The sequence below is a fragment of the Mesoplodon mirus genome (assembly GCF_964341445.2).
Source record: "Mesoplodon mirus genome assembly, chromosome: 6".
In the NCBI taxonomy this organism is placed as follows: Eukaryota; Metazoa; Chordata; class Mammalia; order Artiodactyla; family Ziphiidae; genus Mesoplodon; species Mesoplodon mirus.
The window spans coordinates 58,265,172-58,289,914 of NC_138982.1; the positions used below are offsets into that span (position 1 = coordinate 58,265,172).

Genomic DNA, 24,743 nt, shown 5'->3' on the forward strand with positions numbered 1-24,743 from the left:
CCCGTTAGAGCCTTTGCTAACTTCCCTCCATACGGGATGTACACCTTGAACCCTTTGGGCTCTATGTGATGGGCTTCTTCCTGGCCTCCCTCAGACACTAGCTCTTTGGGAGAATGCCACTAGCTCATTCTCTTAGTGAGAACTAAGGACTCCCTCCTCCTTACACACATCACTTTTCGCTTTTTTCCTCTAGTACCTATCCATTCAGCCTAGAATTGTCATCGTGCCCCACTAGCCTAATAAGCTCCTTTGAGAACATGTCTGATTTATCTTTGTGTTGTTTCTACCTCTGCCCAAACTCCCAGTTTATCACTGTACTTTTGCATCATGAGGCTCTTAAATAGATATTGGATTGAATGCAGATATACTTTTGAGAGACCATGTTCCACTGAGCATCATTTATTAATGGTCCTTAAAGCCACCAATAATTTGAAATGAACAATATGTAGATTATTGGATGCTTACTGGATTTTTTTGAAAGGGGGGTTTTACTTATTCAGAGACTCACTGGCCTCTTTTTTTTTTTTTTTTTTTTTTTTTTTGCGGTACACGGACCTCTCACTGTTGTGGCCTCTCCCGTTGCGGAGCACAGACTCCGGACGCGCAGGCTCAGCGGCCATGGCTCACGGGCCCAGCCGCTCCGCGGCATGTGGGATCTTCCCGGACCGGGGCACAAACCCGTATCCCCTGCATCGGCAGGTGGACTTTCAACCACACTGCGCCACCAGGGAAGCCCCTCATTGGCCTCTTTTATGGTGGTTTATTTTAGCAAACACCAACCCATTCCACTTTTCGAACAACTATGGCACCTGCTTTGCATCCTGTTAGCGCTGCCTGCGCGTATCAGGGGCATTCTTCCAGGATTTGCCATTAGTGTTTAAAGAGCTAATGAATTGTTTTGAATTGCTTGGTGCCAGTACTTCTCAAAAAAACATAATAGGAAGATTTTTTATTGTTTTTTGTTTTATAGTGTTTTCATATTTTTAAAAAAATAGATCCCTTGTGTAAGAAATAAAATTATGTTTACTGTCTGCTAGAGTGTTTACTTCAGATGTGTCATAATAATTTGTTCTTTTTGTTTCAGTAATTCAGTACAACTTTAAAAATACTTATTTCCTTCTTACAGGTGGTTGATAGTAAAAGATTCCTTTTTACTATATATGAAACCAGACAGTGGTGCTATTGCCTTCGTCCTGCTGGTAGATAAAGAATTCAGAGTTACGGTGGGAAAGAAGGAGACGGAGACAAAATATGGACTCCGAATTGATAATCTTTCAAGGTACAAATTGGAAATATTTTTAAAAGATTTCTCTAAAAACAGAGTTTTTCTCCCAACCTTAAGTGAAGAAGATGGTAAAATAATTTAGATGTTAGAAAATTGTTATTTGGAACTCATTCTCAATCAGAAGTGATGAAACTACTTTTCTTTTTGTATATTTTTAAGATGTAAATTACATATGTACACAGTCAGAATAAATGATCCCATGTGTTGCTACGTCCCTGATTTAATAAAATATATGCCTATTTTAACAAAATTGACTACCCAATAATACCAATTTACCAAACAGATGAGTAATAATTCATATTTTTAAAAAGTAAAATTTTACTTTATAAATTGATATCCTTTTATTAACAAAACATGTAAAAAGTGATTTGATTAGAAAAATTCTGTTTACATACAGATTTTAAGAAAGATACCTTGAAGGATACTCAACTGTACATTTACTATAGATTTTATTAGCGAGTGTGTGTGTGTGTTGATAAATGTTTGTTTCTGGAAGACTGTAGTTATCCAATATATGTGTGTCTTTATATATACATCTGTCTCTATAAAGTTCAGCCTCATGTATATAAATACTTATAGATATACATTTCTCTATACACACTGACATTAAATATATATATATATAATATAAATATGCTACTCTTAGTAATATGTTTGCATGTGTGTTTGTGTGTGTGAAAATAAGTGCTGAACTTCCTGATCTCTGACAATAGAAGGTTCAGGATTGGTTATTGGAAATGTAGTGGTGCTGCCAATAACCTCCCTCCTGGGAATCCCCGGTGGTCCAGGGGTTAGGACTCTGTGCTCTCAGCTCTCACTGCCCAGGGCCCAGGTTCAATACCTGGTCAGGGAACAAAAATCCCACAAGCCGCGTGGCATGGCCAACAAACAAACAATCAATCAAAGAAAAAACACCCCACCTCTCTCCTGGTACTGTACTTTCCTGTTTTCTGGGGGACCGTAGAAATCAGGCCACAATTCTCATTGGTCGCTATAACAGTTACTTACTGGCCGTCTTATCTCCATCTCCTATCCTCACTCACTTGCACACCCTTGCCAAATGAATCCATACAGATCCAGGTTTCATCTGCTTCCTCCCTGGTGTAAGTGGTCCTCCTCATTGTATCAAACAAGCCTAAGTTCCTCCATTTACAATCTGAGGCCTTTTATCTCTCTGCCTTTATTAGCAACCCCTCCCTAATACAGCCTTTCAGTTCTATGGAGACGGTTCTCTCCACCATCCCTTCTCACACATTTTTAAATTCCTCTTCACCTTTCTTCTTCCTATCTCCATGTTTGGAATGGTTTTTTTTTTTTTTCTTCACTCTGGCTCACATCCTGTGATAAGACTGCTGTTTGTCACTATCTCTTCTACAATATCTGTTTCTCATAACTGGTTTTCAGAGGCATTTCAACTCAGTTGGAGTAGTACTACCATGTTGACTCAAGCCCAGGCACTTTCCATGCCCTCCTGACCTGCCTGCAGAGTCCTGTGTCAGCCCTGCAGCGGCGGATGGAGAATGCTTCACTGCTCCCAGCGCCACCACGTCTCACCTCGCCCCTCGCCACCCCCCAGACAAAAGCCAAGCATCAATGTTAGGATGTTTGGACATCCCTAATCTTTATAAATAATCATTTTGTGGTCTGTGAATATAGCCCCTCCCCTGCTTCTCATCAGGATCATTGCATTTCCCCCCAAAGGCAAACTCTCCCTCCTCACTCACAGGGCTTTTATACTGAGGTGGGTTTCTCCCTAAATGGCAGGGAGACCGCTGGCTCCAACACCTTGTTTTCTCTGAACTTCAAATTTGGATAACTTACTTCCACCTCTTGGTGGTAGTCACCAATTCTGACATTTGTCATGTAATAACTTTTTATGATCTCCTACTCTGAATTTTTTTTCAGCACTTATAAATCTGTAACCGTTTAGGATAGTTTAGTCATTGGCAGTAGAAAAATTCAGTGCAATCTGGGTTGCATCAGAAGTAACTAATAAGCCACGTTAACCATGGCTGATTCCAAGCTTCCAGCCATGTCATTGAGATGTATTTTCCTGGTCTTTCTCAGCTCTGTCTCCTGAGATCTGCTCCATCCTCAGGCTGGTCCCCTGGTGGTAGCAAGATGGCTGCCTCTTACACTCAAACCAAGTTCAGTGGAAGGGAAAGAGTCTCTTCCTGGTATTTCTGAGCAAGTCCTTGCATTTATTCTCACTTGTTGGGTGGAATTGGCTAATGTCCTCATCCCTGAACCAATCTTTGAGATCAGGGGCTGGAAGATGCCATTTTGTTGGCTTTGGTGGATGCAGAGTAGGGAAGGGAGGCTGAGGGAATGGACACCAGGCAGTCCCAAGGGAAATGTCCTCCACAGGAGCCAACAACTCTCTAACACTTCGATGTAGGACCTCACCTTATGTCTCTTCCATTGTCCACCTCACAGTCTAGCACAGCGAGCTCGAGGACTGTAATAAGTGCCTTTACACAAGTTTGCATAAGTGAATGAGGGAATAAGTAACCTGAAGGTTTGTTTTCACTACGTTGAATATAGTTTTAAATCCTGCCAAAAACGTTTAAAAATCTACTTTTCTGATATAGGTAAGGTGCTCTTTGCCTAAAATTTTCCACTTATGTTTGCTGAAGTAACAAAACAAAATGGGACATGTTTAATTCTTAAATTGTTTAAAGAGAAAGAACACAGAGTGACCATTCTTTTCCACATTTTGCTTTTCTTTGAAGGACACTGATTTTAAAATGCAACAGCTATAGACATGCTCGGTGGTGGGGAGGGGCTATAGAAGAATTCATCCATAAACATGGCCCCAACTTTCTGAAAGATCATCGATTTGGGTCTTATGCTGCTATCCAAGAGAACACTTTAGCTAAATGGTAAGATCTTTTTGCTCTAAGACTATCACAGTAGTCATAGCATTTAATATTGTAGTGGTCTAAATTCACCTAGAATCAATTTTTGAAGCTGTGAAAAGATATTATGCATTATACTTAACAAGGGCCTTTCTTTATAGGACTACCTGAGCAGCACTTAGTTTTCCACTTTTTGTTTTTATGATTTTTTACAGAGAGCTTTAGATAGCTAGCTTTAGATTTTGAAGTTTGATTTTAAAAGTTAACTTCATACATTTTCTTAATGATACAAATGGAAAGTTTATTTAAGTCATTAGCCATAATTTAAGAAAGAGAATTTACTTGCCAGGTATTTCTTTTAAATGAAATCCTGCTTAGCATGCTTTTCTACCCATGGATTAGAAACTGGTCTGCTTTCAGTCTCAGAAGAACAACTGTGTGTGAGTTCAACAGGATGGGAGAATTCATCTGACCCCATACGATGATGAGACCAATCAATTTGTTATTCTCTCGGCAGAAAAGAATCAGGTTGCCTACTTCTGTCTATTTACTGTACTTCGTACATAGCAGACAGAAGGTGTTGTTTTCAATCCTTGTTTCCAGTTACACAAATTAAACTGGTGGTTTTGTAGAAACTCTAGGCAGTGGCTTCCATCTTCTCTTTTGCCATACGATAGATTCCTTTTTGTTTGTTTTGTTAAAAAAATGAAACAGAAAACTTGTCTTTCAGGTATGTTAATGCCAAAGGATATTTTGAAGATGTGGCGAATGCAATGGAAGAGGCAAAAGAAGAGATTTTTATCACAGATTGGTGGTTAGTATTTGTCCCTGGGGAGTTCGTTTGGAGGTCTCTATGTTTAGGAATATAGAACAGTGTTGTGCTGTTGTAGAACTGTACATTAGGTAAGACAGCAGTACTCACAGATGGTTTGGCCGAAGTCTCAACTAATTAATTGTAGTAGCCTCCACTAAAAGGTCTTTTCAAAAAACCTGGCACCCATGTATATTCTTAAAATATTTAGTTTGAACAGTTTTGTTTTTGTCTTTCCATTTGGAAGCAGATAACCAGTATTCATTTTAGTAAAGATTATTATGCAATGAAAATATAGGTGTAGAGGTAATGGAAAATAATCTTCCCTGGGTACCTTTCCTCATCTTGTTATGTCTGTCATGAGGTCCAATGAATATGCTTCCTCTGAATTGTCCCTTTGAAATTAGAATATTCCCATTTGCCTGTTGCTATTAAAATATCCATTGTAATGGTTAGCTTTTTTGGAGATGCATCAGGTTTCAGCTTTCTAATCCCCTTTAAAATCATCCATGAGAGTTATTATGTTTATTAAAGCCACTGAAAGTCTTGTACCTAAAACTCATTTAGCTCTTGGGAAATTTTCCTCCTGGAGTGGGTGTAGGCTTTGTAGTCTGACTTTAGTTCCAATTATCCATCTGCCTGGATAGTTAAAACCCATTGCAGATGCTAACATTTGCTACAGTGGAAATGAAAATGTCTTAAATATGTTTTCCTTCTAAGAACTTAGTTGCTTGAAATGCCCCCTGTTTTTCCCTATCCTGTTTCCTTCCAAATGCTCTCTTGTACCGAACTATGAAAATATTGTCATAATTCATTTCCTTCTAATTCTAGGTTTTGCAGGGAGGGGAGAGTAATTAGGAATGTGAACACATCTTCTTCTACTGTTTTGCCTCAGTGATGAGGAAATCTATAATTCTAGGGCATGCTTTCCCAATTGGCACTATTGACCTTTGGGGCCAGATAATTCTTTATTATGGGGGTGTTGTTCTGTGCGTTGTGGGATGTTTAGAACCATTATCCCTGGCTTTTATCCACTAGATGCCAGTAGCAAGCTCCCAGTTGTGATAACCAAAATGTCTTCAGCTGTCATCACATGTCCCCTGGCAGGGCACAGTCCCTCTTGGTTGAGAATGATTGATCTAGATTCAATAGATAGGGTGTGTGATAGTGTGTCTGAGAACCTGCTTATTCTCATGTTTATGGAGGACCTTAATCTTGGCCTTTATATTCTTGCCAAATTTTGTCTCTTCTGTCAGTTACCAGGAATAAAAGAAAGTTTCATACTTAGAAGCTACCTCTTTGGTTGAATACTTTCTAAACACTTATGAGAGTAGATTGAAGCTTAATGTAGTAGGTATGGTCCTTTCAAAAGTATTTCTGAAAGTTTGACAGGGACATGAAAGAGACTGAAAATAGCATTTCCACTGAGCCCATATTTTCATGTTTTACACAAGCAAATAATATATATTTTGAAGGTTCTGAACACTAAAATAAAGACTCATTTAAACATCTAAAGAGATGGAACCTTGACTGTTTTTTCTTCTACTGTCAGCAAGAAAATAAATCAGGAGGTTATTGCTTTTTCATGACTGCACTAGGATAACATCTTATTACAACACTCTCTTTGAAATAAAACCTTTGCAGGAACTTCCCTCATAGCAAGGAAGAAAATACTTGTGCAAGTATGTTGCAAAAGAGAGCATTCAGAAACTTTATCAAACCCTGATATATCTGGGTCTGAGAGAGTGAAAACCATAGTGAGAAAGTGCACATGACCTTTAGAAGTTTCCAATCTAATTCAAGAGACATCATATACATGAGTGAAAACTGTGTTAATCTGTTTCTAAAACAATTAGTATGCAAGCAAAGGCAGATTTAGTGAAATGAGAAGCAACCTGGGACCTAGAAGCTCTTAATTTCTTTATTTGTTAATTCATTTAACCATCCATCTTTTCATTTGTTAATTTATTCACTCATTCATTCCAGAGCTATTTAGTGAGCAGCCTCTATGACGGGTACTGAACGAGGCCATGTGTACAGAAAGATGAAAGAGAAGCAGCCCCTACCCTGCGACAATAGAGAGTCAGGAAGTCATGTGTAGAACAATGGATTAGGTCAGTGACTGAGCCTGCAGGAGCTGTGGAAGCTTCAACGGACAGAACGCTGGCCTGAGTCCTGGGTGATGGAGCTGTCCAGTTGAAGGCAATGAATGTTTTTGACAGGGGGATAACCAGGACCAAGGCATAGAGGGGTGAGAGAGCACAGCAATTTTGGAGGAAGGTAGAGGTCGTAAACAGCTTAAGCATAGCATTCTTTGGGATGGTGGGTGGAGATAGCATTCAAAAGACGGGTTAGGGTCAAATTGTGAAGGGCCCTTCGTGAGCTGCTAAAGAGTTTGCATCCTTTGAACACTGGAGTTCTTTGAACTCCAGTGCAGTCCCTTGAACACTGGGAATCAGTGAACATTTTTAAGCATGGGAATTTTAATCAAATTTGTTTTCTAAAAGGGACCATTTTGGTTATAGTGTAGAAGATGAATTGAACAGTGGTTATAGAGACCATCTAGCGAGTTATTGTTGCGGTCCAGGAGAGGAATGGTGAGAGTCTCTGCTCAGACCACCTTAGGGGCCTTACTATTACTAACTTGGGGCAAGTCATATTCACCTTTATAAGGGGTCATTTCTAAGGCATAGTTGAATAACATTAACAGTAAGTAGCCACTATTTGTTGAATTCTTACTAAACGCCAGGGACTGTGTTATAGATGAGAAAAGTGAGGCTCAGTGGGGCCGATTAGGAAACTGCCCGTAGCAACACAGTCTGTACGTGCCGGTGCTGGCTTGGATCCAGTGTGTCTGCTCTAGTGCCCACGTGTCATGGAGCTGCCTCTCCCAGGAGCCGACTGCGCCGCATGGTGTGCAAGATCCCTTTTAGCTCTGACATTTTTTAAGTGCGGATTGGATTTTTTAAAGGTGCTGGATAAAGTAATAATCAGATTTGGGTAGATTTAGTCAGAAGAAATTTTCTGAAGAGGTAAATTCTAAGGTAGGCTGTCAGGTTAGAAGAGAGAATGATTCGTTAAACAGCCCAGACTATCTGAAAATTAAGGTGAAGAGTAAATCCTAGCTAGAAGTTAAAGGTATCAAAAGAGGTAGTTTCTGTGTAAAGATTAGTGAGCATTCCTCACTTGTTTATCTGTATCTACCAGGAGAACATATCTTATATGTCTTTTCTGTGCTTGCTGCTACTTCACGTCACCTGTGAACTACCCAGTGTTCACTGGAGTGAGTCCTAGAATGAGGATGGGTGCCAAGATGTGGCTTCCAGTCCGTTGCTTTAACTTAGGACAGATGTATAAAGCATGGCTTAGATCAGTTTTCCTCTGGATGATGGTGATTCTCATTCCCACTGGTCAGCAGGGATGTTTGGAGCATGTGTGTTGAGTCTGCCTAGATTGGTTCTCTGCCTGGCCTGTCAGTGGTGAGGGTGCAGGTGGGGTCTGCCACAGTGTCTGTACTGAGTCCATGCATTAAACAGGCCAGAGACAGACTGGATTAGTAAAACTGTAGAAAAGGAAGAAAAACAATAAACAAAGATATTTAAAGGGGGAGTTTATCAGAGGAAGGGGAACAGAAACAAGGTCTCCTTTGAGCTGGAGACAAAGGCTCTAAAGTAAAAAACAAACTCAGCATTTCATTTGGACTGGCTCACAAGCTAAGACTATTCTAAGTAGGAGACACATTTAAGTTGATTTTAATGTTATGTTTTTCAAATGGTGGGTTGCGACTCTTTAGTAATTATTTATTAAAAGAATTGGGCTTCCCTGGTGGCGCAGTGGTTAAGAATCCTCCTGCCAGTGCAGGGGACACGGGTTCGAGCCCTGGTCTGGGAAGATCCCACATGCCACGGAGCAACTAAGCCCATGCGCCACAACTACTGAGCCTGTGCTCTAGAGCCTGTGCTCCGCAACAAGGGAAGCCACCACAATGAAAAGCCCACGCAGCGCAACAAAGAGTAGCCCCCACTCACTGCAACTAGAGAAAGCCCGTGCTCAACAACAAAGATCCAATGCAGCCCAAAATAATAAATAAATAAAATAAATTTATTTAAAAAAAAGAATTTAGTGGGTTATGTTCAGAATTTTATTTAAATAATGAAATAGGATAAGAAAAGGAAGGAAATAAGAGAAAGGAAAGTTGCAACTTAAGTGGCAGTAAGGGTTATTATTTTGTGAAATTTTTATTTCAGTAGTCAGCAGAAGACTGATTGATAGGTAGGTAGATAGATAGATAAATGAAAATATTGGGGTGGATTCATAATGTATTCCTGTGGATTATGACCCAAAATGTTCAAAAGCCTCTGACTTTCAACAGGGTTGGCAAACTTTTTCTGTAAAGGGCCAGATAGTAAATATTTTAGGCTTTTCAGGTCACATACATACAGTCTCTGATGTATATTCTTCTTTGTGTGTGTGGGGTGTGTGTGTGTGTGTGTGTGTGTGTGTGTGTTTAATAACCTTTTAAAAATGTAACAGCCATTCTTAGCTCATGGGCCATACTAAAACAGGCAATGGACCAGATTTGGCTTATGGAGTACAGTTTGCTAAACCTTGTCTTAGAAAGTAGATTCAAGTTACTGTATTATATCAATACTAGGAGTTAAATATATGGTTAACGTGAGAAACTGTCAATCTGTTTTCCAAAGTGCTTGTACTAGCAATGTATGAGAGTTTCATCCCTCCTCATCATTGCAAGCACTTGGTACTGTTAGTCTTTTTTAATGTTAGCCATTCCAAAGGGTATGTAAGTAGTCTCTCACTGTGGTTTTAATTTGCATTAGCAACGTCTTTTCATGCTAAGCATATTTTCCTGTGACTTTTGGACATTTGTTTAGCTTTTTTGGAAACATATTCAAATCTTACTTTTCTTCTTTTTTTATTGGATTGTTTTCTTATTGCTAAACTGTAGAAGAACTTTATACAGTCTAGCTACAATTTGCTCCACTTCATTCTGGCCTCCATGTTTTCTGATGAGAAATTTGCAGTCATTTTGAATCATTGTTCCCCTCTTAAATAATGCATTGTTTTTCTTCTGAGTGCTTTCAACATTTTCTTCCTGTCTTTCGTTTTCAGCAGTTTGATTATGGTATTTGAATTTATCCTGTTGGGAGTTCACTGAGCTTCTTGAATCTGTAGGTTTATATCATTCATCAAATTTGAGACATTTCCAGCCATTTTTTCTTCAAACTTTTTTCCTACATTTCCCTCTTTCTCCTCTTTTTCTGAGTCTCTGATGACACAAATTGTGTCTTTTAGTATTGTCCCACAAGTCTCTGAGGCTCTGTTCATTTTTTTCAATCTTTTCTTTGTTATTCAAATTGGATAATTTCTCTTTATCTGTCTTTAAGTTCACTGATTCTTTCCTTTGTCACCTCTGTTCTGGTACTGAACCTATCCAGTGAGAGTCTGGTTTTTTGTAATTGTATTTTTCAGTTTGAAAATTTCTCTTTGGTTTTTATTTATATCTTTATTTCTTTGCTGAGACTTTCTGACTATCCATTCATTTTAAGAGTGTTCACCCTTACTTTTTGAAACATTTTTATAATATCTGGCAGAGAATTACATTAAATAATTACAACATTTATGTCATTTTGGCATTGGCATTTGTTGAATGTCTTTCCTGCAAGTTGAGATTTTTCTGATTTTTTTGTATGCCAAGTAATTTTTTACTGTATTCTGGAAGTTTTGAATATTATGACTCTGGGTCTTGTTTAAATCTTATAGAGAATGTTGATATTTTTGTTTTAGCAGGAAATTGGCCCATTTGGGTTCATGCAGAATGTTGCAACCAGTCTTCTACCTGTGTATTTTTAATGTCAGTTTTATTTTCAAAGCCTTTACAGTGCTGTTTAGATCTGCCCCCACATGTGCTCCACCTAGTGGCCAATTTGGTCAGTGGTCTATTTCTTATTTCAGTTTTCAAATTCTTTGGCATAATATTAGGACCAAACCCATGCATGGGCAGCTTAGGAGTGAGCTAGAAATTCATAAACAACTTTATAGCATTGCTTTCCTGAGCTCCTCTCTCTCCATGGTATACCCACTCCTTATGGGTTGCCTGTGGCTTCCCTTTTTAGTCCTCTTGCTAGAAAGAGGCTTTATTTACCCTGCTCTGCCACACACTTTCTTCAATGACACTTTGTGTCCAGAGCCAAGCAATGGATATTTGTATTTTCCTCTTGGAACCACAGCTCTTCCATTGGAGAGGAAAGTTCCATTTCCTCATTTTTGATGCCTGTGGGCCCCTCCCTGCCACCACTATCACTGTCAGGAAATCCCACTCTTCCTCCTCAAGCCTGAACTAGAGGACCTCTGAGGCTCTCTCTACCAGTGCCAATGCCCATTTCCAGATTCTCCCTCCCAACTGCAAAATCAGAGGGAAAAGAATGGTAGAATCACCACTGGTTAGACAGTATGTCAAACTTTTTCTTCTTTCTGAGTATTGAGTCTTCCAATTCATAAACACTGTATATCTCTCCATTTTTTTAGATCTTATTTAAATTTTCTCATCAGTGTTTTATACTTTCCATATACAGGTCTTGCACTTATCAGTAAGTAACTCATGTTTTTTTATGTTATTGTAAATGGTATTTTTAAAAATTCATGTTCTAATTGTTTACTGCCAGCATATGGAAATGCAATTGATTTTTTATATTGACCTTATTTACTGCAGTCTTGCTTAGTTCACTTACTAGTGTGAATAGCTTTTTTGTAGATGCCCTAGGATTTTTCCCATAGATGATCATGTGATGTGTGAATAATGACAGTTTTCCTTCTGCCTTCCTAATCTGCATGCCTTGTATTTCTTTTTTTCTTTTTCTTTTTCTTTCTTTTTTTTCCTTATTGCATTGGCTAGCATCATGAGTAAAATGTTGAATAGAAGTGATGAAAATGGACATCTTTCTTGTTCTCAGTCTTAGAAGAAAAGCTTTCAGTCTTTTATTATATGCTTTAGGTAAATTTTTTTAATAGGTGCCTTTTATTACTTTGAGGAAATTCCTTCCTATTTATAACATATTGAGAGTTTTTATTCTGAATGGGTATTGAATTTTGTCAAGCCTTTTTTCTGCATGTATTGAAATGACCTTTTTTTTTCTTTTTTTCTGTTAATGTGCTGAATTGCATTGATTGATTTTCAACTTTTAAACCAACCTTGCATTCTTAGAAATAACCCCACTTTGTCATGATCTGTTATCCTTTTTATAAGTTGTGATGTTTTGGTAAAGATTTTTACCTCTATGATCGTAAGGAATATTGTACTTAATTTTTTTCTTTTCTTGGATTGTCTTTGTTTGGTTTTGGTGTTAGGATAATGCTAGCCTCATTGTATGAGGTGGTATTTCCCCTGCCTTTGTTTCCTGAAAGAGTTTGGGTAGGATTGATATTATTTCTTCCCACTTAAATAAGAAATCTAAAAGTCAAACTCCTTTTTTCTGTTTTAATCTAGCTAGTTTGTCAATTTTATTAATCTTTTCAAAGAGCTAGATTTTGATTTCATTGAGTTTTGTCTACTGTTGTTCTGTTTTATATTGCACTGAGTTCCATTCTTATCTATTATTCCCATCCTTCTTCTTACTTTTTCTTAATTTATTCTTTTTTTCTATCTTCTTAAGATGGAAGCTCTGATCATCGATTTTAAGCTTTTTTTCTCATACAAGCTATAAAATCTTCTAAAAGGAGCATTTACTTAGAAGCACATTTCAACATCTCTGAAGTCGTAATACATCATACACTTAATAACATCTTATAGTTATAGCTGTCATTATTTTTTCTATCTTAGTGATACACACAGTAATGATGCATCTTACAGTCAGTGGTGTCCTAAACTCAATGAAATGTAGTATTACACAGTTCTTTTGAATTTTGCTTAGCTAATAATTACTTAGTTAAAGATCTTGACATAATGATGCTTGTGGGTCATAGCTATTCTCTCCTTGCCTTTGTTTATGCTTTCAGTTTTTATAGCATGACTATTTTTATCTTTTCACATAGTATCCTCAAAATCCAGGTCTCCTTGAGAGCCTGCATAAGATCCTCCAAAGCATCTAATAGAATACTCTGCATCCAGGGTACACAATGCTTTTAGATTTAAAAAAAAAGATGATAAAGACTTAATTGCAGAGTATAGACCTGAAAATGGCCCCCAAACTGAAGCCCTCTGAGCCCATAATTAATGTGTACATCAAACATTGCAAGTGTATATATGTTGTTGGGTATGTCCTACTTTCAGTGACCTAGCAGTGCTCAAGGACACACTTTTCTATTTAAAACAGATCTGTTTTTAATTCATCTTAGATCTTTTCCTATCAGTTGCTGCATTTTTTTGTTTGTTTGAGTTGTTTCCTATTCTAAACTAAATATGTTAATATTTATACTGTACACACCCTTCTATTTGTCTGTTTTCTTATTTATCTTACCCAGTATGAGTTTCTTTAGATACTTTTTTCTCTGGGTTTTTATTTTCTTTAACTGAATGAAACAGAGTGTAAAATTATTTCTTTTAGTCTCTTTAGCTCCTTAAAACCCTGTTGTTTTCACATGCTTAGAAGACTCCCTGGCTAAGCCAGTATTCCACCCTAGTATTCTGTAAGGCTTTGATCCTTACACAGTCTACCCCACTCCTCCAGGTCTAGCATTTCAGTGGATGAAATTTTCTTTATTGTTTTTGTTTGTTTGTTTGTCTTTCCCATTATAGAGGAGGTACACTACTTACCAGTTTAACTCAGGCAATAATTTTGAACACACCCCCAAGGGAAAAAGTGACGTCTGTACTGTGCTGCTTGTGGCACTACTAAGGAGAAGACCCCAGGGGTCCATTCTCACACTGGGAAGAGTTCATCTATCAGCAAGCCTGCCTTCTTCCCTGCTCAGAAAGCCCCAGGTTCCCACGGACACTGCTTGGTATAGGAAGTCAGTGTTCATGTTTATCTATTAGAACACTTTTGGTCTAGGTTGCTAGAATGCTCAACTAAAGGTGGCTTAAACAATGAGGATTTGTCTCATTGAATGAGAAATCTAAAGTTAGGCAGTACTAAAGTTGGTGAAGTAATCCAGTGATTTCAGGGTTCTGGCTTTGCCCTTAAGTTTCCATTTGGCGGCACCTCTCTAAGCATCACACCCCCATACAACATCCATCCTAGAGCTGCTTTTCATGGGGGTTTTTTTGTGTGTGCGTGTGTCTCTTCCTTTCATCAGAGAAACGACTTTTCCATTAACCCCTCGTGTACCTCCTCATATATCTCATTGTACAGGATTGTGTTATTTTGTGCTGGGGTTGCACAGGAGTCTGGGAAAGCAATTATTTAGAATATTCACATTCAGTCATGGGAGGTGGGCTCTGACAGCAAGGAAGGAGAAGGTGGATAGTCAGTAGTATCTGTAAGTGTGTCTATGTATGATGTGTGAGTAAGATAGAGAAATTGAAATTGACTTTTTTGGGGTAAAGGCTGCTGTTCCCATAAGAAGTTGTACGTGGACTCAGAGTGGAACTTTGGATGACCTGCCACGATGGAGGATGGTGATGGCATTTGAGCTAAAATTGCCTCTGCTTCCTATGACACAATCAGAACTTTATATTTTGTTTTAGTTTCTTGAAATCTTGATTTCATGATTTCAGGTTGAGTCCAGAAATCTTCCTGAAACGGCCGGTGGTTGAAGGAAATCGTTGGAGGTTGGACTGCATTCTTAAGCGAAAAGCAGTATGTACTTTCCTAACAAATGCTGATATAATTTTTAAAAGTTTATTGCCTCTGAAATGCCTTTTTTCCCCCAAAGCCCTTCATATACACTTCTAACTTTTTTCTTTAGAGCTTGACAAAAAGTAGAATGCTTACTGTTTTCAAGTTCATTTGGTTCTGATTTTTTTCCCATTACTTTTGAATCATAAATATTTTCACCTAATTCACAGCATGGATTATATTACCAAGTCTAATTTTTTGTTTTTTAATCAGTTGTAGGCAGCTAATTTGTTAGGCAAAAAATTGTATAAAATTTCATCATTGAGTAATAAATGATGAAATGAAACATAGAATTTTATTTATTTATTTTTCATTATTTTGTCATTTGAGCAAAATTCAAAGGCATCTGAGAATGATTTCAGTCAGATGGAGTCAAGCTGATGTTGAAGCATGTCAAACGGAAGGACATAAAGAATTGGTGGTTCCAGTTTGGGGACAGTTCATGGTAATAGTGTGAAATAGTGTGACCCTGTAGATCCTGGGTGAGCACTAAGTGTGCTTTTTTTGTTATAAAAAGTAAACAACTGAAGCAGTATAGGCTCACCAATGACTACTTTACATTCATATTTCTAATGAAATTTTTTATGTGGTTGGCCCTCAACCGAGTTAAATTAAGTTGAATTAGAATAGTTGAATTAAGTTCAATTTATTATTAATCATGTCCAAATTAGGGAGTACTAGTAGCCTTTTTACTATTATTTGAAACTGTCTTAATTTTTAGAATTCTGTCATTAAACACTGTAGCATATTTGTAGGTCCTAAGTAATTGGGGTTAGTATCAATATTTCCTATTTCTCACAGCCATCACTTATTTCTTTTTTCCATCCTCTACATTCCACTACCCCTTTCCCACTCACCTTTCCCCCTTCTTTCAATGTCTTTTCCCCATGCCTTTAGTTTAGGATATCTGGGGATAGTATAGGCAGACCTCCCTGTTGATATTAAAGGCAAAAGAAGTTGATTGTCTTTATTTCAGACACATGTTCTGCCAAACAGCATCATTTTCAAGGCTAGTCTAATCCGTTGTCTCAACAGACTTCCATTCACAAAATTGGAAATTCTGGTCTTGAAAAGCATTATTTGCATATTCATTAAATAATCCATCATATAGTTACTGTGTCTTCTCTGAGCCTGGTACTACACTAATTACTAAGGATGCCATGTGTGTGAATAGGATTCCATCCCCGCCTGTGGAGAGCTTGCTGAAGGACTCGTGTCCTGGGCTTAGTCCTAGCCTTACCAAACATCTTTCTACATATTGAATGGGCTATAACTTTCTCCATGTTTCTCTCTGTGAAATGGCAGCTTTCCCATTTCTCCTCTAAAAGTAAACTCCAGAAACACCATTCTAATAAATTTTTCCAGCCTTGCCTAGTGATCATCAATCATAGCAGAAAATCCTCTCCTCATAGAACTTATCTGATACTTTACTCTTTTAGGTTTCAATTAACTTGTTTTTGTTGAATGCCTCTTACATGCAGGGCACTTGGCTAATCACATGGGAATGTACAAAAATAAAAGACACGATTCTTGACCTAAAGGAGCTTAAAAATCTACACAAGAGTAGTCAGCTGGGTACAGAGACAGTGCCAAGATTCAAAGCAGGAGGGAGAGCATTGGGTACGTCTGATGTGGAAGCCCCTCACAACATGAGGAATTTAGGGCATTTAGTATGGGCCAGAAATTTTAAAAGAAGAGCTTTCTAGGTATAGGAAGTGTGATGAGGAAACATTCTGGATGCAGGAATTCATAAGGCCTTGTCAGTCACAGCAAGGTGACAAAGTGATGACACCTGAGTGTTTGCATAGGTAGGATGGGGGATCAAGCTGGAAAGGCAGTTGGGATGTCGAGGCTTTGTGAGTCAAGCCAGTGGTTTGCACTTTACGGACGACAGTGGGGAGCCACTGTGGGGGGTATGATGGAAGAAGGGTGATCTGATAAAAATGGTGTGTTGGGCGGTGAATCTGGTAGTAGGAGGAAGTGGGAAGAACCCAGAGTCAGAGAGCTACATTTTAGATCACGTGCATGTGAGGTGCCTACAGGACATCTTAGTGTACTCCAGAAAGCTAGTTGCCAGATCAGGGCTCAGGAGGCAGGTCCTGAAAACCTGGTCCTCCACTTCATGGTAGCTGGCATGTGTTTGTTTATTCCCCTCAGCATATCTGTCCAGGTCCCTTTTCTGTCACTATCATGGCTTCTCTTTGCTTTTATGGCCCATGAATCCTGAGAGGTATCAGGCGAATACCATGACCAGGTAAATAGTGCTGCCTGATAACCATGCTTTGTTTGTTTCAATTTCATCTGCTTTTTGAAACTTGTAATTTTTAAATTGCCTGAAATGATTTTTTAAATCCTAAGGAAATAGTAATACTATTAAATATTAATTTCTCAGTGGTACATTAAGAGAATTGCTCTTCCTTAATCCAGTTACACAATATTATTAAATTTTTAACATTCAGATCATTCCAAATTGACATTTCATATGCTCATAAACACTGCTTCACATAAATAATTTAGTTTCTGAAAGCCACTAGCTTCACAAAGTACTGGGTTTAAAATAGCATTTATTCTTGCATTAACAGGTCCCAGAGGTCCACAACGTTGATTGAAATGAATTATTTTTTTCTTCTATCTGATTGTGCAGATCTTTGGGGAGAAATTTAGTGTCTCTGCCTTATAGCCAACATATAGGCAAACATTTCTTTTTTTTTTTTTTTTTTTTTTTTGCCGTACGCAGGCCTCTCACTGTTGTGGCCTCTCCCATTGCGGAGCACAGGCTCCGGACGCGCAGGCTCAGCGGCCGTGGCTCACGGGCCCAGCCGCTCCGCGGCATGTGGGATCTTCCTGGACCGGGGCACGAACCCGTGTCCCCTGCATCGGCAGGCGGACTCTCAGCCACTGCGCCACCAGGGAAGCCCCAAACATTTCTTTTAATGGATGTTTCTTGGGGGGAAAATACAATATTTTGTTTCTCTGATAATAGCCAAGTTGATATTTTCCTGTTTCTTTGGCCTTCTGATATGCAGTGTCATCATTTAAAATAGTGTAAGCCAATGTTGAGAGGCAGACTGCTTTAACTCAAAGCAGCATCCCAGGGTTTTCACAGTTCTGCATTTATTGCACTAAGAAGTGAGATAAGTTGCATCATAGTTATCGTAACTGCATCCCTGTATCCAATTTGTATATTTTAACCTTAGAAATATGTGATATTTCTGATGAGACTTGCACCAAAAGATTCTTCAAGTGCAGCCACCTGGAGACTTAACAGAACCTAGGTTCTCAGGGAGGATTTTGTCATCAGGTTAATTTCTTTCTGTCCTGGGCCACAAGGCACATTCTAGAGTTGCAGTCAGTGACCAACAGGAGGGAAAGATATCCAGGTTTGTCAAACGAGATGAATAATCACATCACTGCAGAGAAAAATCAAAGGGAATCTTACCAAAATGGTGGGCTAGAAGGGCATGGCAGGGAAGGAGGGAAGGGATCTTCAACCTTAAGGACTGTGCTTTGAACAAAACTGGTTTTAAAAAAAGGCGCATGAGCATGTGTGCTCTTACAACCCAGTGCTGCTTACATTTAAATGGTGAGGATACGATTTTTTTTTATCCTTTACTTTGCATGTTCCTAAAATATCGCACACCTCCTCCACCTCCCATCCCCCACCTCCACCGGGAAGCTCTTGACAAGTGATGCTCCTGGAGATGTGTTAGCTAAGCTATCTTTAGGCAATGGACAAACTTAGCTACATTTAGAAAATATTTGACCGCAGTGCTTGAACAATCAGAGAAAAAGCTGGCTCAGAAGCAAAGTCTCTTGATTTCAACTATAAAAAATGTTTATTTTTCACTTTCTTCACATGCATTTGTATGTGTAAAGCACCTAAAAATTCCTACTGTTAATAGTATTATATCTGCTCTACTTGCTTAAAAACTAATTAGAAAAGAGGGTAGAACTTTTATCTTTTTAAACTCAGGTGTCATAAAGTTTATTCTGTGGAATCCTTGGGTTAGTTGACTGCAGCAGAGATAAGAAACACGACATAGAAACGTAAGAAGCACAGTCAAGTCCAGGCTATTTGTTTTCCTACTTCCCCTATTAATACTTTTCTTCTGAGCAAAAAGTAATTTCCCCTGGGGTCACTAAAAGGCATTGGTAAAACACTGGATACTTCAAAGTGTATTTTTGAAATTACAGAATTAACATCAGTCCCTTTTTTTTCTAATTGGGCTTTCATTTTGCATAAATATTTCCCATATTTTGTATAAGTCTGCACTATTATGGCCCAACAAATGCCTTCATTCCCAAGGGACGTATTTTGCTTTGCCCTTTTAGTTTAGAGTTTATGGCAGTGTTGTAATGCCTTGACCAAAAGAAGAGGAATTTATTGCTTTATTATCACAGGAATCTTGTCACTAATTAACTGTTGATTGTGGACATGGGCATAAGTAAATAATTGTAAACCAGACTATGTAAAAATGAACTTTTTATATTTAATTACTTCCTTATTAGTCACTTCTATTTAAGCTAAAATGACTTAAAAGTCTCTATCCTATTTCCTACTGAGTTATTTATTTCAATGTGAAAAGACACAGTATAGAAGAAAATGTCAGGTATTAGTAGATGGAGGATAATGCTATAATCCATTAGCATTAAAATCTCTGTTATTTAAAAAATCCATTAGTTATGCAGATAAATGGAAAATTGTAAGATTCAGGCCAGTTCCTAATTTTCAATTACTGTACTTCATGGGTAATAATCTCGTAAGCCTAAGGAGCAGAATTTCATCCATTTAAAACAAATGAACTGTGATGAAAGATGTCAGGTGTAACGTTCTATAATTTAGGTTGAAATTAGGGGTCTTAAACTTTATATTATGTCATTCAATGGGAGGCTGTTTTTTAAACTGCTATTCAGTGCTGAATCCTAAAATATTCAAATAGCAAAGTAAATCTGAATAGTAGAGGAGAAAAATAAAATAATGTTCTAGTTTTCATTTAGAGTGCTTACTGGCCAGATCGTTAGAAATCAATCTGCTCACTTCCTGCCTGCACTTTCCCTTCCTTATTTCTTTACTCAAGTCTGTACTTATGTACTTGATTACAACAATAGTTGCATAATATAATAAATAACAAGCAAGTTCCAAAAGTCAGCTGTTAACCAGAGAAATAAAATGACATATGGTTTTTTGTGGTTTTTTTTTTTTTGCGGTACACGGGCCTCTCACTGTTGTGGCCTCTCCCGTTGCGGAGCACAGGCTCCGGACGCGCAGGCCCAGCGGCCATGACTCACGGGCCCAGCCACTCCGTGGCATGTGGGATCCTCGCGGACCGGGGCACGAACCTGTTTCCCCTGCATCGGCAGGCGGACTCTCAACCACTGCGCCACCAGGGAAGCCCCAACATATGTATTTTTAATCCTGTTTTTTTTCCAGAGCAAGAATGGGTCTTCTCTTAGTACTCAGATTTCTTTAATGCAGTCCAGAATGTAAATCTAGTGTATCCCTTCAAAAATATGCACACTTTTCAGATATTACTAACACCAAGTAAGATAGCATTAGTATTTTGAAGTGATGTGTTATTATAAGGATTTAGGGGCCAAAATATGCTTTTTATTGACAGAGCAACATTGGGGAACTGTATATATTTTTGGTTTACTCCAAGATTTTACATCTTGCAGCCTAAAAATATTAACTTTTATGTTATTTCACATTTTTATAGCATTGCAAAAATATCCAGTTCTTATAAATTAGATGTGTTCAACCAGTAAGTCTTAAATTTGTGACTCAAATGTATTATGAACAATACCTAATTACCATGGATTATATTTAAACTGTAACTAAATTATTCACTCTAGTTTATTAGATATGCCTGCATCTCAAATACTCTAGAAAGGATTATGGAAAACTTCTTGCCTTAAATCTGTAGGATATTAAATGCCTAGGTGTAGCTACAATACTCAATATGCATGTAATATGTTTCAGGTTGCTTTCAGAGCTGCTGAGTACAGTAAATGCAAATTAAAATGTTGCAAACTGCACAGCAACACTGAGGATGCAAACCTAAAAAGTAAAAAAGTGATATAAGAAGTGGGGGTAAATAAGATAGGGCTTCCTGGAGGAACTGTATGTTGGTGGTGGAACTGTGTAAGCGGACAGGGATGGGGGAGGACATTCAGGTGTCAGGCAATTTATCATAAGCTAAAACCTTGTCACCGCCCAGAACTAGGAGAGAAAATACTAGTACTTTTCTATACTACCAGCAGTTGGATATTTTTTGATGGTTAATATTAAGAATAAATATTATTTGTATAGCATATTAAAGTTTATGAGGCAATTTTGATTTAATTTGACCTTCACAACGGGCTTGTCTACTTTCTTTTAGGTCCAAGGTCTAAGGATGGATCAATGTTAATTTCTGTGCTGCTGCTAAAACTCAGGGATTTTTGAATGTTAGAGAAGATGACTTCTTCAGAAGTCATTTCAGTGGTGAAATAGACATTAATGATTTAATTATGGCTTAAGAGTATGAACCAATACATTCACCTCTGAAGACTGAGAAATGTTTTTTCCACTGAAATAATTTTTTAATAAAGAAGAATTCTATGAAAATACCCCCAGAAACATTTAAGTCATGTTTAGCATAATTTATTGCATCAGAGTTTTAAAAACACTGTTATTTCAATTATTTGTGGTATAATAAAAACAAGCAGAAGATCCTAATCCTGTAACATGAATCAGGTTAAAACTTTCCTCAATGTCAAGTGTTCTGAGATGTTCAAAGTTGTAAGACTATCAGATACTTTTAGTATTTAAAGTTGCAATTTCAACTTTCTGGCTATAATTAGTCAAATATTGACTGTCTCAGTATGACAAGTCATAGAATGGAAGGGAGATAAATTTTTACTTTTTATATTTGTGTCTTAATATACACTTATGTTTCACCTTCTTGTATTGCATTTTTCATTAAATATTTTACTATACTTGTTTATAGAAGAAATTTTTAGAAAGTACAATGCCCCAGAAACGAAGAAGAAAAAGAAAAGCATGACCTACCTCCAGAAATTCTTATTCCTCCCTGTGTTTTCTCTTGTGACAGCAACAGGGGGTGCGGATCTTCATTATGCTCTACAAAGAGGTGGAACTTGCTCTTGGAATCAACAGTGAATACAGCAAGAGGACTTTGGTGCATCTACACCCCAACATAAAGGTATTCAGGTCATCTTGCTTAACAATGTTTCTTCTTTATTATTCTGTAGTTTTTCAGATACATTTTACTTTGAGCAGTGGTAATCTTTAGAATTCCCTAATGTATATTTTGAATAAATAATATTGTGAACTTCTCAGAAATAAAATAATTATACTTTCTTATACTTCTGATCTTGATGGAGTCAGCAGAGTTCTCATTTCTGCTTCTCTTACCCTGATAATTTAGCCAAGAACATTCTTCCTAGAGATGTTTTAAGAGCGCTGTCAAGTTTCTATACTCCTCATTAAGGTTATCCTGGAACCTCTTAAATGTGATCTCCCTGGGATATCCCTTGAACACTGATGGCAACAAAGAGAACTCCTTTAGGATTTAAAGTGCTCTCCTTAAAAGCACTTTGTATAAAGTACTAGTAAAGTGAATAAACATGATAAGCAATTTGAAAAAAGCCTTTTGATATTTTACCAAAGACCTGAAGCCTATCAGTAAATATTGTCGCCCAGTCACTGAGCTACATCAAGACAATGAATTAATCTTCAGCAGGCTTAAAGTATATAATGATTATATATTTCACCTGATTAAAAAAAGATATTCCATGTAAATAATAACCAAAAGAGAGCAGGAGTGGCTATGCTAATTTTGGACAAAATAGACTTTAAATCAAAAAAGTTTACAATAGATAAAGAAGGACATTATATATTAATAAAAGGTTCAATGCAGCAAGAAAATGTAATAATTATAAACATTTACATACCTAATACTGACCATCAAAATATATAAAGCAAACATTGAAAGAATTGAAGGGTGAAATAAAACAGTTCTATAATAATAGTTGGACACTTTAATATCACACTCTCAATAATGGATTGGTATATACATACAATGGAGCATTTTTCAGTCTTAAAAAGGAAGGAAATTCTGACATGTGTTAAAACATGGATGAACCTTGAAGACATTATTCTAAGTAAAATAAGCCATTCATAAAGACAGATATTGTGTGATTCCATTTATATGAGATACCTGGAGTGGTCAAATTCATAGACAGAAAGTAGATGGTAGTTGCTAGATTTTGTGAGGAGGAGGGAACAAAGAGTTTTTGTTTAATAGGTATAGAGTTCCAGTTTTGCAAAATAAAAAGTTCTGGTGCTGGATAGTGATGATGGTTGGCACTATATGAATATGCTTAATACCACTGAACTGTACACTTAAAAAGGTTAATACAGTAAATTTTATGTTATGTGTATTTTACCACAATAAAAACATGTTATTAAAAAATAAAGTTGCCTCCAAAGTTTTTGGAATGTTTCTACTTAAAGACATACAAAAATAGGTCAGTCTGGGATTATTTAGGGAGAATTCCGTTTGAAACCAGGAGGTTAATAACTTCTTAAATTACCTTTAAAATCAAGAGCTGCCAAAACATCTATATCCCTATATCAATATGATTACTAGTTCAACTTAATGACTGCCAAAATATCAATATACTTATTAAAAATTTTGTCAGAGATAGGTGTAGGCTAAAAAGTTTTAGTGTTTTTTATATAACATATAACATAACCCTTTTGGGGGAAAAGGGAATCTGCTATTCCATTGAACTGACTTTTATTGAAATATGCAGCCAAATTTCAAGCTAAAGGGCAGCTTCCCCCATATGTGAGGGGTCCAGGGTGGTCAGGGGAGTTTTGAAAAGTATCCAGGGGTAAATACTGAGGATAAAATAAATAAATACTCTGCTAAATACTGAGGATAAAATTAGAAGTTTGGGGATTTTCTTTGATGTATAGATAGCACATTTTAGCATTTGAATTGTAGGAAATGTTGTTCAGGGGAGTAAACAGACCTATTTTATTATAATATGAAAGACATTTTAGAAAGCATATTACGTGTGTGGTTTTTTTCTTCTCAAGGTGATGAGGCACCCAGATCATGTGTCATCCAGTGTATATCTGTGGGCTCATCACGAGAAACTCATCATCATCGACCAGTCGGTTGCCTTTGTGGGTGGGATTGACCTGGCCTATGGAAGGTGGGATGACAATGAACACAGACTCACGGACGTGGGCAGCGTGAAGCGCATCGTCGGGGGACCTTCTCTGGGTTCCCTCACAGTTAGTAAATTTCACCTTTATGGAACTGCATATAAGGGACATGGTTTGTATAAGTGTGTATTAATAGTGTGATTGGTTGACTGATGGATTGAATGAGAGGTGGCATATCCCTGGAGAGGTAAAGAACATTGAGTCCAACACAGACCTGGTTTCAAATACCACTTAGTGAGTCTGTAACTATGCATCTGTTAATCTCAGTTTCTTCTCTGTAAGAAGAGAAAACAGATTTGATAGAGCATTTGCTATCTCATAGTCAGTTCCTTTGCTTTCCATTTAAATTAAAGATTTAGTTCCTATTTGGGAAAAAAGTTCATAAACAAAAATGTGCAGCAAAATTGGACTTTAAGTTAAATAAGCAACCTTATTACAATTAGCTGCCAAAGTTTTTGAAATCTTCCTTCTTACAGACATACAAAAATAGGATAGGTCAGTCTGGAGTCATTTAGAGAATTCTATTTGAAAGCAGGAGGTTAATAACTTCTCAAAGTATCTTTCAAATCAAGAGCTGCCAAAATCTCTATATGCCTATATTTGTAACTTATTATTTCAACTCAAATGGTTGCCACAATATCAATATGCGTATTAAAAAGTTTGATGGGCTCCATCTTATTTTACTGCTGTACATGTTGGTGACTTTTCTGGGAAAACAGAGATTTAGTGAAAAGGTAACGGGGAAAATAATTGA

At 37.4% G+C, this 24,743-nt stretch overlaps 1 protein-coding gene across 4 annotated transcripts in view; it reads left to right on the forward strand.

The window, feature by feature from the left end:
* PLD1 (phospholipase D1) overlaps nucleotides 1-24,743 on the forward strand; it is a 206,546-nt gene that overhangs the window by 109,626 nt on the left and 72,177 nt on the right. For all 4 annotated transcript variants that reach the window (XM_082624745.1, XM_082624746.1, XM_082624748.1 and 1 more), the window contains 6 exons: nucleotides 1,127-1,279; nucleotides 4,018-4,167; nucleotides 4,874-4,957; nucleotides 14,628-14,709; nucleotides 21,843-21,953; nucleotides 23,858-24,058. In XM_082624745.1, the coding sequence (XP_082480871.1) occupies nucleotides 1,127-1,279; nucleotides 4,018-4,167; nucleotides 4,874-4,957; nucleotides 14,628-14,709; nucleotides 21,843-21,953; nucleotides 23,858-24,058 (781 nt within the window). The remainder of the gene's footprint in view (nucleotides 1-1,126; nucleotides 1,280-4,017; nucleotides 4,168-4,873; nucleotides 4,958-14,627; nucleotides 14,710-21,842; nucleotides 21,954-23,857; nucleotides 24,059-24,743) is intronic.